Below are 13,943 nucleotides of genomic sequence, written 5' to 3' on the forward strand. Positions count from 1 at the left end.
ACTGAGTTGGAGAAATTTCCTCCAACTCAATCTATAAAAATAACATATATCATTTGAATATGTAAGATGTACATATTTTTTTAATAGCAGGGACAAAGTTGAAATAAAATTTACTAAAAACTCATGGACACAAATTTCCTCCAAACCAGTCTAAAGGAAATATCTCCTCAAACCCATTTAAAATAGTTCCAAGTATCTATAAATATTTAAAAAGCACATTAAATTTAGTGTAAGTTAGTAAACTGCTATTAATGACGTTAAGAATTTAATGTGTCTTTTAAATGTTTATAGACACTTGACACTATTATCAATGAGTTTGAGGATATTTCGTTCAGACTAGTTTAGAAAAAACTTATGTCCAAAACTCATTTGCACCTCACGTGTTTATTAAAAAATGGATACATCATTTTTATAGATTGAGAAGAATTCATACACCCCAATTTAAAAGTTTAGCGGATCCAACAAGTATAAAGTGTAAAGTTAGTAAAGCTTCAATGAAGAAGACAATAAAGTAGAGCATATTTTCATGATGTTTTATGTCTTTGCCTTTTCAACCTATTTGATAACAAAATCAAAATCAACAAGGCATGCAGGCAGTTTAAGTTAATTGATCATTCATATTTGGAAGTCCAAGCCATTATGTCTCTCTAATTAAAAGCTTGTCCCACATCGAAGCTTTTTTGTATGATTTTCTCAGTAATATATATATATATATAAAGACACAAACATCATTTGTTATATAGAGAATCTAAATCAAAACATTCACAGCTTTTGCTAATTCTCTGCTTCATTAACATATTTCATATCCACGTGGCTACATACTCTTAGAAAACTACAGGCTAATTTCATGAAAAGTTCATCTTCCACACAACACAACAACTTTCTTACTCCGACCAACTATGCATAAATGCAGTTCACATAACCTGCAATTCGACAAAAGATAAAACTTTTCAGTATTAATTATTCATCGTGGAAAAAATGCTTATCAGTTAAATTTGTTTTGTTTTGGAAAATTTCTGGGTCTTACTTGGATCAGTGATGACAGTGAGAGCAGAGCCCCTGAAATCACAATTCCAGTGGTTTCTTCCCTTGGATTGATAGTAGAGATTCATGGCTATAGAGGCATGGTTTAGCAGGTTGTCGGGATAGTAACAGGGACAACCTCTCTGTAGAATCCGGCAATCCACCTGAGAGCATGCGTAATTTATGTTTGCCAAAAGAGTTGCCTGGTCAGATGATGGCTTCGCCACACACCAAGTTTTCTGCACTCAACAATATAAATGTTAAAAAAATAAAATAAAATAATCACTAATTATGTCTTTTTATATATATATATATATATAAAAAATAAAAAAAAAGTGTGATATAAAGGTGAAATAAAATTTGAATTTTTGTGAGAAAAAAAGTAAAAAAGTTAAAAGGTAAAAAAAAAAAAAAAAAAAAGCTTATTTTTTCATATTACCTGTTCATTTGCCGAAGTCAAAGTTCCCTCTGCAAAATAATAAGCAGGAATTTGTCAAGTTTCCACTTGGATGCATTGAAAAGTAAAAATACTGTACTAGGAGCCACACTTACTGGATTATTTTAATCAAAAAAGTTTAAATTACACATTTACAATTACCCTCTTGCTGTAAAAAATTAATAAAATAAAAAAGTTTGCACATTATTTTAATGGATGAATCATTAGTAATTTTTTTTTTAATCTAATAATAATTTTCATCGTTACTTAAGGAAATGTGAAAGTGCATGTACCATTTCAAAATATAAATAAATAAATAAAGTTAGAAAAGTAGGGCCTAGCTCAGATCTAAATATTGGGTACTAAACTAGATTTAAGAAATTTATTTCCAGTAATTTCAAAGGAAAAAGGGTTTGTGTCTTCTAGTAAAGAAAAAAAAAAAAAAAAAAGAAAGATAAAAGGTAGGTGCCTTTTGGAATTCTCATAGGTTAATGACTTATTTGGGATTGTGTTTGAGAGGTTTAAAAGTGCTTTTAACACTCAAAAAATGCGTTTGAAGAAAAAATTATTCATTTGGTAAAAAATTTAAAAACGCTTTTAATTGTTCAAAAAGCCTAAAAATTGCCAAAAAACACTTTTGGCAAAAGCTTTAAAATGAAGCTTTTGCCCAAAAGCTCCTTTTGACTTAAAAACTCTATTTTTTAAACGCAATTCCAAACAGGCTCTAAGTAAAGATGTGACTTGTGTGTCTTTTCTTCATGTGGGGGGTTATATGTAATTTACTTTTCATTTTGGAGTTATATATGATCCAAATGGGGTGAATTGAATATTGAAATCTAAAAACATTTATTGTAGCATATAAAAGATCCCATGTACTCAAGTAATTATTTTCAAGAAAATTAAATAAAAAAAACAATAATTTAGTTTAGGGTTTAATTAATACTCCTCCTTCCCATTTATCTTCTCTTGATTTTCATACACTAAACAAACTTAAAACATCTGAACCAAATCCTGGATTTTTTTTTCAAAAAAAAAAAAAAAAGATATAAAATGATACTAGAATGAAATCACTAAGATATAATAAAATAAAAAAACTCCAAAAAATTTCCTCTTATTTTGAAATCATCACCAAAATTCCTGATCTCCTTGGAGACCATGAAAAGCCATCGCCATTTTCTCCACAAAAAACGAAAACGCAAACAAAAAATGCCGGATTTCCCTTGAAATCATCGAGAAAACATGAAAGTTGAAGGGAGAAAGCAAGTGTAAATGGATGGGAGGAAAACCTAGGAGAAGTGGGATTATTTGTAATATATACCTGAAATGAAGGACAAGAGCAGAAGGAAGAGAGAGAGAATCGTCAGCTTAGGCATCATCATCGTATGGTGTACTAGGATGCTCTGCTGCTGCTGCCAAGAGTACTCACTGTGATGAAAGTAGAATGATGGGGAGAAAGTGCTGAGTTGACAGATGGGAAAAGTGTTTGGGTTTTATTTATTTATAAATTGATCGAAAAGGCAAAGCTGTAACGGCTATAAATTATATCGTCATCATTCCATGGGTTGAGCCGTTACAGAACGGAGAGAGAGCGGGCAAATGATGTGACTTCGTGTCTTCTTTCTCACCATCATTGTCCTATTGACTATTGTGCTTCCTTTGCCTCTTGGCCCTGTTTGCCCCGAGAATGGTAACTTTACCAAGATTTGATTGATATGTTAAATAAAAAGGAGAATTGAGAGAGAGAAGCCACAACACTTCCTTGAAACTGTCGGCGGACATCACCCCAAGGGGCAAGCAAGATTGATGCTTCGGCTACTTTCATTTTGATTTTGTCAAGGGTGGCTCGGTTACTCTACTATTGCTATAAGTTTTTTTTTTTAGTTTTTAGTTTTCTATAAAAAAAAAATAAAAAAAATTGATTCATATTACATATTATTTTTCATCCCACCTCCTATTCATATTGTTTTTACAAAAATTTATTATTAAATTTGTGAGATTTATATGTGAATTTTAGAAATTCAATGATGGATTCATTTATTCATTGTACGGAAATGAGATGGAAATATTTTTTTTTAGTATTTCTCAAAAAAAAAATAAAATTATTAAGAGTACTTTTGAAAAAAAAAAAAAAAATTGTCAATTAGATAATAGTTTGATAAATAGGATCATCAAATGAAATGACGTGGAGCTGATTAGTGTTAAAAGATGGATAAAATTGTCTCAACATTAAAATTATGACACTTTTCCCCCTCATAGGCTCATATTTTATACTAATGGGCTCATCTCCATCTCAAATTTGTAGTTTAAAGGGAATGTAGACTTTTTTTTTTTTTTTAAAAAAAAAAAACATTTTTTTTTACAATTTTTTTTTTTTTAATTTTTTTAAAAAATCAGTTCAGTCTCATTCATTGATAAATAAGTATAAAACTCAAATAACACAGAGCAAAAACTCTAAAGCAACTATAGCCGAAGCTACGAGGTTACAAGCGTCAAAGATGACGTATTACATTCTAGACTCAAACAAAATTCGTTAACTTATGACTAATTTTCAAATTAAACAGCAGATTTGCACCAAACATACTCAAACCAAAGTAGCTCTTATTCCTCAGCACTGAGGATAGAGAACCCCAAGCCAAAGCTTATCGTTCTCAACCCGAAAGTTAAGATAACGTTTACATCCACAACTCAAAGGTCTGAACCAAAACAACTTTTTATGTTATCATGTAACTAGAGAATGTTAAAACTTTTTTTTAAAACTATTATTTTTGGCGGCATACCAATTTGGCCACTAAACATTGATTAATAATTTGGCCAAACAAAATAGAGATGGAAATAGAATAAGACAGCTACTGAATTGCCAAGCACCGACGAGTAAAAGAACATGAATTCACTTTGGTCCTCATATTAGCAAATAGAATCCTACATTGTTATTGTTGTTGTGCCCCTTGTAAGGATTCCGAAAGGATTGCCTCTTTCGGATCCATTTTGCTTTGCCTTTGATTATAGCTTTTTTTTTTTTTTTGGTTATCTTTTATGGGCCAAATCATTTATCTGACTCATTTCTATCAGTTTATTTGTTTGAGGAATTTCTTTTAATTTAGTCTATAAAAATAACATGTGTCCATTTTTTTAATAAGATGTGAGATGTACATGAATTTTTAATAACATTTATTTTAACTTTATCTATACTATTAAAAAAAATATGTGCATCTCACATGTTCAAGGGACACATGTCACTTTTATAGATTAGGTTGAAATAAATTTTTCTAATCAAATTTGGAAGAAACCTATGTCCATAATTAAACGTATACATTTTCCATGTTAATGCATTTATCACACAATAATCAGGTGAAAGGGATAGATACATGACCAAATGATACTTTACTGGCTACTAATATCACAACCAAACACAATTTAAGAACTCTATTCAAATGCCTTAAGAGAACTCAACTACTCAAAAAAAAAAAAAAAAAAAAAAAAAAAAAGGAAAAAAAAAATGGACTCAACTAGATTTGCTCAAGCCATCAATTTGAAGAAAATACAACCCAAAAAAAAAAAATTCCCTAAATTAATTGTTAATGCCTAAAACCCTAACCTCAATATTCCTTCATTCCGCAGCAATATAGTTGAAATCAAGCAAAATTAGTACAAGGAAACGAAAGATTCAAGCTTGGTAAGATATGTACGTGGGGTGATTCAATTTGATGAAGAACTCCAAAATAAGGGTGCTCAACAGTCAAAATCAAAATCATTAAGCATCATTAATGCTTTCCTCTGTAATTTCGCCCTTTTTTTGTCATCTAGCCTCTAGGATATCCTTATCCTGACAATACCCAAACAGAATTTTCATTCAACAATTTTCGCCGTTTCTTTGTTTAGAACGAGATTTGTTTTTTGGGTAATTAAAAGAGATGCAGGTTAAACCAATAAATAAATAAATATAGACCCTTATGCTACAACTGGATGATATTGTAACCAATTCGATTGTAACAAGAATCCAATAAACAATTGGAAAATTGTTTCCCAGAAATTCCAATTCACAATGCTCGGAGCAGTAGCAGTCTCCACTCCATTATGGCTTTCAGCTCCAGCTCCAGCTCCTTCGATAACCTGCGATTCCATTCCCAGAATTTGCTTTCTGAGAAGAATTCCGAATCCAACAGTGTCATTGTGCCAAACCCAGATTTTTTCTCTCTTTTCCACATACCCTCTCCATTTTTCTACCTACAGAGACGGTGTAACACAGACCCAGTTCTCTCCAAATGCTTCTTCTTCATCTTCAGGTAAATTCATTCCATTAACTTCTTCGGTTGCATAAGCTGTTTCATATTGTCATTTGTTATTTTCACTGAAGAAACAGCTATTTCTTTTTCTTGAAATTTAGTTGCTATGTGGAGAAATAGCTGATTATGGATTATATTGTCACTTTTCTTCCTCATTTTCCAAATGGGTTTTACCCTATTTGCATGTGAAAGAACTGATAGTGCTATGTTAGATAGTTATCAAGGGATAACTCTCTCCATGTTATCAAGAATTCAAACCTACATTCAAGTGAAGATAAGGATAGCATTAGTTGTGATAAAGATAATATTAGCTAGCTATCTTACCTGTAGACCATTTGTAATTTGAATTTATATTTGTAATCTCTATGTATCTCCTGTAACAGTTCTATCTATATATACAAAGCCTTAACCACAATTGATGGTAAGGTAGTATAACCCAAACACTAGAGTTATATTTCTATCACTTAATATTAGAGCATTCCTAGACTAACGTCATTTTTTTTTTCTCTCTCTCTGTTTTTGTGGCTGCTTCATCCTCTTCCGCCAACCCAATGACTTGTCTCACCATTCCCTCTTCTTTCCCTCACAAACTCATGCAGGCTAATTATTATCTCGTTTGGAAGCTTGCTATCTTGCCTATCATCAAAAGCCAAGATCTTCAAGGCTATATTGATGGTTCTATTAAGAGCCCTCCTCCAACCATTACCTCCAAAGATGATGCCGGTGAAATTTCGTCCCAAAACCTAGCTTGGTTTCAATGGCACATGCGTGATCAACTTGTGCTCATCATCTTGATCTCCTCTCTCACTGACAACATTGTTGTTCATGTTGTTAAGTGCCTCACTACATGGGAATTATGGCTCATTTTGGAAACTATGTTCATTTCCAAAACCCGTGCTCGCTTGATGACAAAAAAAAAAAAAAAAAAAAAAAAAAAACACACCATTACATTTAGAGGTTGCCATTCTCCGCTTCCGGTGACCTTTCTTCACGTCACCCATTACCAGCCTAGCCCCGACACACCTCTTCTGATTTTTCACGGCCCAACTCAGCGCCACTGCGCCTCCTATAGTCTCTCACGAGCACTTCCCAGCCGAGTCATATTCATTGTTGAGTCCTGCAAGGAGAAAGGACATAATATCATCATCATCCATTGGCTTATCAAGGGCAGTCAAGGTATCAACCAGCTTGGTGAATTTCTGAAAATTGTCGGTGATTGACATGCTTCCCTTCTTGAGAGTGGTACGCTGAAGGTGAAGTGTCATCGAGCGAGCACAGGCTTTGGAAATGAACATAGTTTCCAAAGTGAGCCATAATTCCCGTGCAGTGAGACACTTAACAACATGAACAACAATGTTGTCAGTGAGAGAGGTGATCAAGATGCTAAGCATAAGTTGATCACGCATGTGCCATTGAAGCCCAGCTAGGTTCTGGGACGAAATTTCTCCGGCATCATCTTTGGAGGTAATGATTGGAGAAGGGCTCTTAATAGAACCATCAATATAGCCTTGAAGATCTTGGCTTTTGTTGATAGGCAAGATAGCAAGATTCCAAACTAGATAATTGGTTTGCATTAGTTTGTGAGGGAAGGAAGAGGGAATGGTGAAATAAGTCATTGGGTTGGCGAAAGAGGATGAAGCAGCCATAAAAATAGAGAGAGAAAAAAAATGATGTTAGTCTAGGAATGCTCTGATATCATGGGATAGAAATATAACTCTACTGTTTGGGTTATACTGCCTTACCATCAATTGTGGTTAAGGCTTTGTATATATATATAGATAGAACTGTTACAGGAGATGACATAGAGATTACAAATATGAATTCAAATTACAAATATGAATTCAAATTACAAATGGTTTACAGATAAGATAAGCTAGCTAATATTATATTGATCACAACCAATGCTATCCTTATCTTCACTTGAATGTATGTTTGAATTCTTGATAACATGGAGAGAGTTAACTGATAACTCTAAACAGGCTGGAAATGTAATCATATAAGCAACCCACATTTTTTGTGCAAGGAAAATACAAAAAGTGGATGCCGAAATCTTCTGCTTTTGGGTGGTACTATCCAATATTTTGGCAATTAGTGATTTGAAATAGACATTAAATGGAATTTATGGAAATGTGAGGCAGTTCCAAGTAGTTGAGGGTAAAAGTTAGGTAACAGCCCGTTGAGTACTGTGCCCAATTTAGTTGAGAATTAGACCAATGAATCTGAGGATTATTTTTGTAGAAGTTGTCTTGAGGAAAAAGATTACAAAGGCTTTCAATTAGTCCGGATAATTTGTTTCATCCATGAACTTTGCTTGATCATGGTATTTAGCTCTAGTTTATCACCCTTGGTTCTGATATAGTTACAAATATTTTTGGTTCCTGATTTATTTTTAGGTAGAATGAAATCAGCACTGATTTATTTATAGCTTAATATGCGGTAAGAAAGTGATTCTCTACCGTTAATATCATATTTGATGAAATCTTAGCATGTTGGAAACCCTATACTATTTCCATGGGTTATGACAATTCGAGAAAATTAGAAGAAGAAAAAAAGTGTCATGGCTTACTTCTAATTTTCTCAAATCGTCATGGCTTACTTAAAGAGTGTTTTGTTTTCTGTGAATTCTGATCGCCAAGGCTATATCAGGTACAATTGGGTGTCATCAGGAAGATGTTTGACTTTCAGTCTAATGTTACATTGGAGGGAGAAAATGATGGTAGCTGGATTGATATGGAGAAACTTGATACCAAATCAGTGTTAACTTGTGAAACCTAAGTAATGAAGAATCGCCTTCCTAAGAAGGCCAATGCAAGGGTTGAGTGAAAAGCTAACAGAAATGATGAAGATTCAAGGGGAGATATTGGTAACAATTTTTCATTTTGCATTTTGATGAAATAAAAGAATTGTCTTGTCTCAGACTCTCAATGAAGAAGGTTCCATAAACTTTGTCAATCTTTAGGACTATGCACTAGTTTCATTCCTTGATAACTCAGTTTCAAGAAGGTGGAATTGTAGGCATTTGACAAACGAATGTCTACTATTACCTGGACTGTCATCATGAAATTCCTCTCGATTGACCAATTAAATACCATGCTCATTTAAGCTAATTGAGTGGCAGTACCAAGATCAACTGTCACGAGAAGCAATAATATACTAAGTTTGGACATACGAGTTTTACTTTGCCATGTCTTTCAAAACCATATTTTTTGGTCGTATCTTCTATATTTCATTGTATATTCTGAGACATTTAAAAAAAAAAAAAAAAAATTAATAATTTAATGCTATTAGACAGTTGTTTATGTGACCAACTCTGAGTCCTTGCATAAGCTACCAAGAACTGTGGTAGATCATATTTAAGCTAATGCATGCACTTTAAGGTTTAAGCGTTAATTACTTTTAATTAAACATGAAATTTGCATGCCATGGTTCTCATTATGCCAGTTTGATTAAAGAAAACTTAGAGAATGTTTCCACTAAAAGTAAAAGATAATCCATCTTTGGCCTTAAAATTGACATGAATTTGGAAGTTGGGTATATTCTTGTATTAGAAAATTTTGATGATAGCCCTGCAGCCAGCAGAAAAAGGACCTTGATTTCTTTGAAAATGTCATGTTTGATAGATTTTAGATGGCATATTTTTCCAGGTTTCTATTTTAGAGGACGGATTTTCCATATTTCAATTATTTACTTTTTATCTTATAGCATCTGATCACTTGTTAAGCTGAGAATCTGGTTGCATGAAAACTTAACTTTTCCTTTCTAGAGAAATGGTCAAACTCTTAAATAAAATTTTAAGATGGAAGGATGAAAGAACTCAGCTTATGAAGGATTGGATTCCGATCGTTTTGCTAACCATATTAGTGAAGTAGAGGCTGATGTTATTTAAATGAAAAGATTGGAAGCTTTTGAGAGAACAGAAGTATATGCTAATGCTATCACATTCTCTATTTCTCCTCTTTTTTTTTTTTTTTTTTTTTTTTTTTTTTCTCAACTCTTAAATTGTATTCTAACAAAATTATGACATCTTTTACTCTTTAAATTCTTGGCTGCAGTTGGAACTGCAGAATACACCGAGGAACCAACAACAAATGTGAAGTTTCAAAGGTCTCTCAGTTTGCCAGGATGCTCAGGTTCATTGTCGTTGCTTGGAACTGGTCAGTTTCCTTAGTATCATACAGCATTCATTTTAAGAAAAAATAAAGCTCATTCGTAGAACCTATGAAACATACATAAAATGTTAGAATATTGGCTATTATTGTTACTGTTTTTATATACTTGCAATGGCTTATAAGAGAAAAAACAGAACAACAAAATATTGAAGAAGTTGGAGCTCTTCCTGTTCTTGTGTACTTGTGTATGGGAGCAGGATTATAGATATTTTATTTGAGGCAATTTTCGTTTGCTCTCCAAATGCAGGATATGACTGAGTTGTTCAAACCTGTTTTGAGAGATAGGCTATTGGTATTGACCGCATATATCTTATATATCTCGTACAAGGCATCTTGTTATTCTTTCCATTGTAATTCATAATACTTGCTGAAAGAATGAAGGGACAATTACTTTGGAAAATGCCACTCGTTAGAAAACTTATGACACCACTGCATGAGCTGCAGTGTTGGTGGCTTTTATAATTACATTAAGAAAATCAATGGTTATTGGGGATCAAAAATATGATGAAACCTTTTTATCCATCATTCAACTTTGATTTCATGAAGTACTGTGGTAGTGCTAACCCTAAGGATTAGCATGATTGGTTGGGGCTCATTCCTTATAAAATGGAGGTCATTGGTTCGAAGTTCCCCTTTCTCCCCTAGGGGTCATACTCACTCATTAGAAAACGCGTGGCAATGATATTCTTAGCTGTTACATTTTATTCTTTCAATAGCTTTGAGCAATCAAAAGACTACTAAACAAGGAACTTGCTCTCTTCATAGAACTCTGTATGAAGAGAGCAATTGGTAAGTGTTTTAGTTCACCTTGAATACCAATGTGCAGCTGTAAGAAGTCTTTAGATTTTAGTAACTTTTTCTTGAAATGCTTTTTTTTTTTTTTTTTTTTAACTCAAGTAACCCTACCGTTGTCTAGAGGGGTTCGAAGATAATTTTGATTGTCTGGCTGTGGAATAATTTCAGGATACAGGGAGAAAGTTTTTGCGATCATTGGTGTTAAGGTCTATGCTGCGGGACTGTATGTAAATCTGTCTATTTTAAATCAATTGAATGCTTGGAAAGGGAAATCAACAGCTGAGATTCAGGGGAGTCCTTCCTTGTTCAACTCAATTTTTAATTGTAAGGACAAAAAAATATATATGTTCATGCTTTCTTGCTCTATGAGAGAGAGATGTCGCAAAAGTAACTTTTGAAAGTTGATAGTGTCATTTTTCTTAATCACAGCTCCTTTTGAGAAATCATTACAGATTGTTCTGGTCAGAGATGTTGATGGTAAAACTTTTTGGGATGCCTTAGACGATGCCATCTCCCCACGAATCAAAGCACCCGCTGCCATTGATGAATCTGCTCTGTCCACATTCCGTAGCATCTTCCAAGGGCGACCCCTTAAGAAAGGAACTTTCATATTTTTGAGTTGGCTGGATCCATCGAAAATGCTTGTAAGTATGACTTATATATGCAACATTGCTACAAGCATGCGTTGTACATAGATGTTTGCGCACTTAAGGCATCTTCTTCCGCCGCGCCCCCCCCTCGCGAAATTCTTTACACATTCATTCACATGGTTTTATAGTGATTTTGTTATGAACTGATCCATCAAGATTTATTGTCATTTTCAGGTTTGTGTCTCATCAAATGGGCTTCCATCTAGTGTTGATGCTGAGATTGAGTCAGGGAATGTGACTTGCGCTCTTTTTGATGTATTTTTTGGAGATGCACCCGTTTCTCCCTCCTTGAAAGATTCAGTTTCCAAGGGGTTGGCAACAATCCTCAAGTAGATGCGATGAGCTCGTTTCTTAAATTACTTGTTTTTCAGATATACTGTATGTAATTCTTGATTACTTGAGCTCCTGTCAATCTAATCAGCATATGTTTACCTGGCTGGGAAATTGTTGTAGAATTTGAAAGAAAAGGTACATTTCTGAACCATCAGAGTAACGCTCACTAGATTTTGGTATTGGTTTCTTAATAAAGTTTAATCTCTGGATTCCTTGCATATTCCCTCATACTTTTGCATGCTAAATTTTGCAAGCGGTTGAGCAGCAGTTGTTTCCCTAGTTGACCAAGCTACAAGTTTTTGTTTTTAGACCTTTTTTTCCCCTGTTCTGCCTAGTGCCAGGTAATTGCTCATGAGAAAAAACTTTTGCCGTCTGAGTCTCTTAAATCAATCTCTGAAATGCTGTATCACTATGTCAATGTATGGCATTTTGTTGGTCTAGTGGCTTCATTAGGTACTGGTGCAGAAGGTATTGGGGGTGGTGCAAGGTAGGCCCATTAGTTTGGGTTTGGAAATAGGTTGAGGTCTGTCCTCGCTTTGCAGAAGCAAGAAGACTCTCAATGTGAATCCATCTCTCTTTTTTTATTTTTTTAATGGAACTAGAGAAACAACAAAAACAGCTGAGACAACTAAAACAGTTGAGGCTGGGGGATCCTTTCCATTGTCAATGAGGATAAATAGCCCAAGTTGATGGGAGATGGATGCTACCATAGTGTCTTCTGGAGGTACCCCATTTTACCACATGGTGGATGTAAAGTTGGCACTTCTGTTGACTTTTCTAACTTTCCAATTTGAGGAAGTAGGAATGGTGAGGAGGGTATCTGAAATGATGGCGGAAATGTTCTAGTTAGAAATGAGATCAGGGTTGAGGATCAGAATGATTGTAGAAGAGTCTCATTTTGAGATGAAAGATTTAAGCCTTAGAGAGACTATCAGTTGAGTGGCCAGCAGGGCTGCAAGGGCTTCTCCTATGCTGGGATCACAAGAGGGTCCCGAACCAGAACATACCTGAATGATTTGCTTGTAAGAGTAAAAACAAATGGCTGCTTGCATGGACAAGCCTTCATGGATGACAGTGTCAAAAATGATCTTAAACACAGGTTGGAGTGATAACGATAAACCTACGTCACCTCATCCTTCTCTCGATTTTATGGTATCAGAGCTTTATTGCTCACGCAGATTTATTTTGATCTCTACATGGAGTAGGCTCCCATTTTTGAACAGGAGGGTTGGTAGACTTATTTTTCGGAGTGGAGAAGTGCTCCAAAGAGACTTTTTTGGTTTGTCTTGCTATTGTATCATGAAGTTAGCTGAGAAAGCTTTGTCGCAAACCTGACCGGTAGAAAAGCTTGATATTATGTCTAAACCATGTCTTATATTCTAAGTTACGGAGATGCTTGAACTTGAGAGGTACTTGTAGATTGCGACTGTACTTAGGGGCTTTGGCAGAGACTTCTTAAGAAGATTTGTATTGTGACTTGATATGATTTAAGTCAAGATGGATACTTGTGGACATGTGACTTGGAACATATCAAGTCAGTGAGTCTATTTAAGTTTCTTTTCCTTTCTTGTTTTTGGTTGGCACGCATGGGTATTTTTTAGCCAACTTTCATAACCGACTTTGGTTCTTTTGAAAGGAGTGATATCAGAGAGCGTGCTGTACATGGAGAGAAACTAAGAGCTTTTTTTTTCCTTTTTATTTTTTTATTTTTTTTATTTTAATTTTATTTTTCCACTCGTTGCGGGATTGCACAAGCGAGAATTTTTTCTTTCTTGTTGGAGGCACTACAACAGGAGAAAAACGTAAGAAATAAATGAGAGAGAAAAACAGAGAGACCAACTGCTACTTGTTTCTAGAAAAAGAGAAGGTCGTACTTTTGTTTTCTCATTTGGAGATCTTATATGTGATAATGAGATATGGGTGTAGTAAGGCTTTTGGGTTCTGAGTGATTTTCTATTCCATTTTTCTTTTTTAAAAGATAACTAGGGTATATAAGGCTTTCCCTCAATTAAATTTCTAAGTCATCGTGCAATGCACCCCTTTCACACAGGTCAAGTAAAGCTCAAGCTTTCGCTCATGGGCATGACCCAAGAAATTATTTGTACTAAAAGGGAGTTGAATCTTTGACTTGATACTTCATGAAGCACCAAAGCCAAATGACTTATCACTTTAGCCAACTCATTAGGGTTAACTGTATTCCATCTTTGATAGTGATTTTCTTCGTAATTGATTCCGTCTATGTACTTACATCATG

The 13,943-nt window shown here is 34.3% G+C and overlaps 2 protein-coding genes across 2 annotated transcripts; one reads left to right on the forward strand and one right to left on the reverse strand.

The window, feature by feature from the left end:
• Positions 1-717: 717 nt before the first annotated feature.
• Positions 718-3,134, reverse strand: LOC132176074 (Carbohydrate-binding X8 domain superfamily protein). Its single transcript, XM_059588194.2, has 4 exons — positions 2,778-3,134; positions 1,463-1,491; positions 1,028-1,262; positions 718-923 (listed from the first exon to the last, which is right to left on the reverse strand). Exons 1-4 carry the CDS (start codon positions 2,836-2,838, stop codon positions 898-900), a joined length of 351 nt encoding a protein of 116 aa, XP_059444177.2. The 5' UTR covers positions 2,839-3,134; the 3' UTR covers positions 718-897.
• Positions 3,135-5,147: 2,013 nt separating this feature from the next.
• Positions 5,148-11,909, forward strand: FAP3 (Chalcone-flavanone isomerase family protein). The gene is made up of 5 exons (XM_059587084.2): positions 5,148-5,742; positions 9,795-9,896; positions 10,875-11,030; positions 11,136-11,350; positions 11,531-11,909. The coding sequence occupies exons 1-5, from the start codon at positions 5,502-5,504 to the stop codon at positions 11,687-11,689; spliced, it is 873 nt and encodes a 290-aa protein (XP_059443067.2). The 5' UTR covers positions 5,148-5,501; the 3' UTR covers positions 11,690-11,909.
• The last annotated feature ends 2,034 nt before the right edge of the window (positions 11,910-13,943 follow it).

Source organism: Corylus avellana, chromosome 3 (genome assembly GCF_965113065.1).
Source record: "Corylus avellana chromosome 3, dhCorAvel1.hap1.2, whole genome shotgun sequence".
In the NCBI taxonomy this organism is placed as follows: domain Eukaryota; kingdom Viridiplantae; phylum Streptophyta; class Magnoliopsida; order Fagales; family Betulaceae; genus Corylus; species Corylus avellana.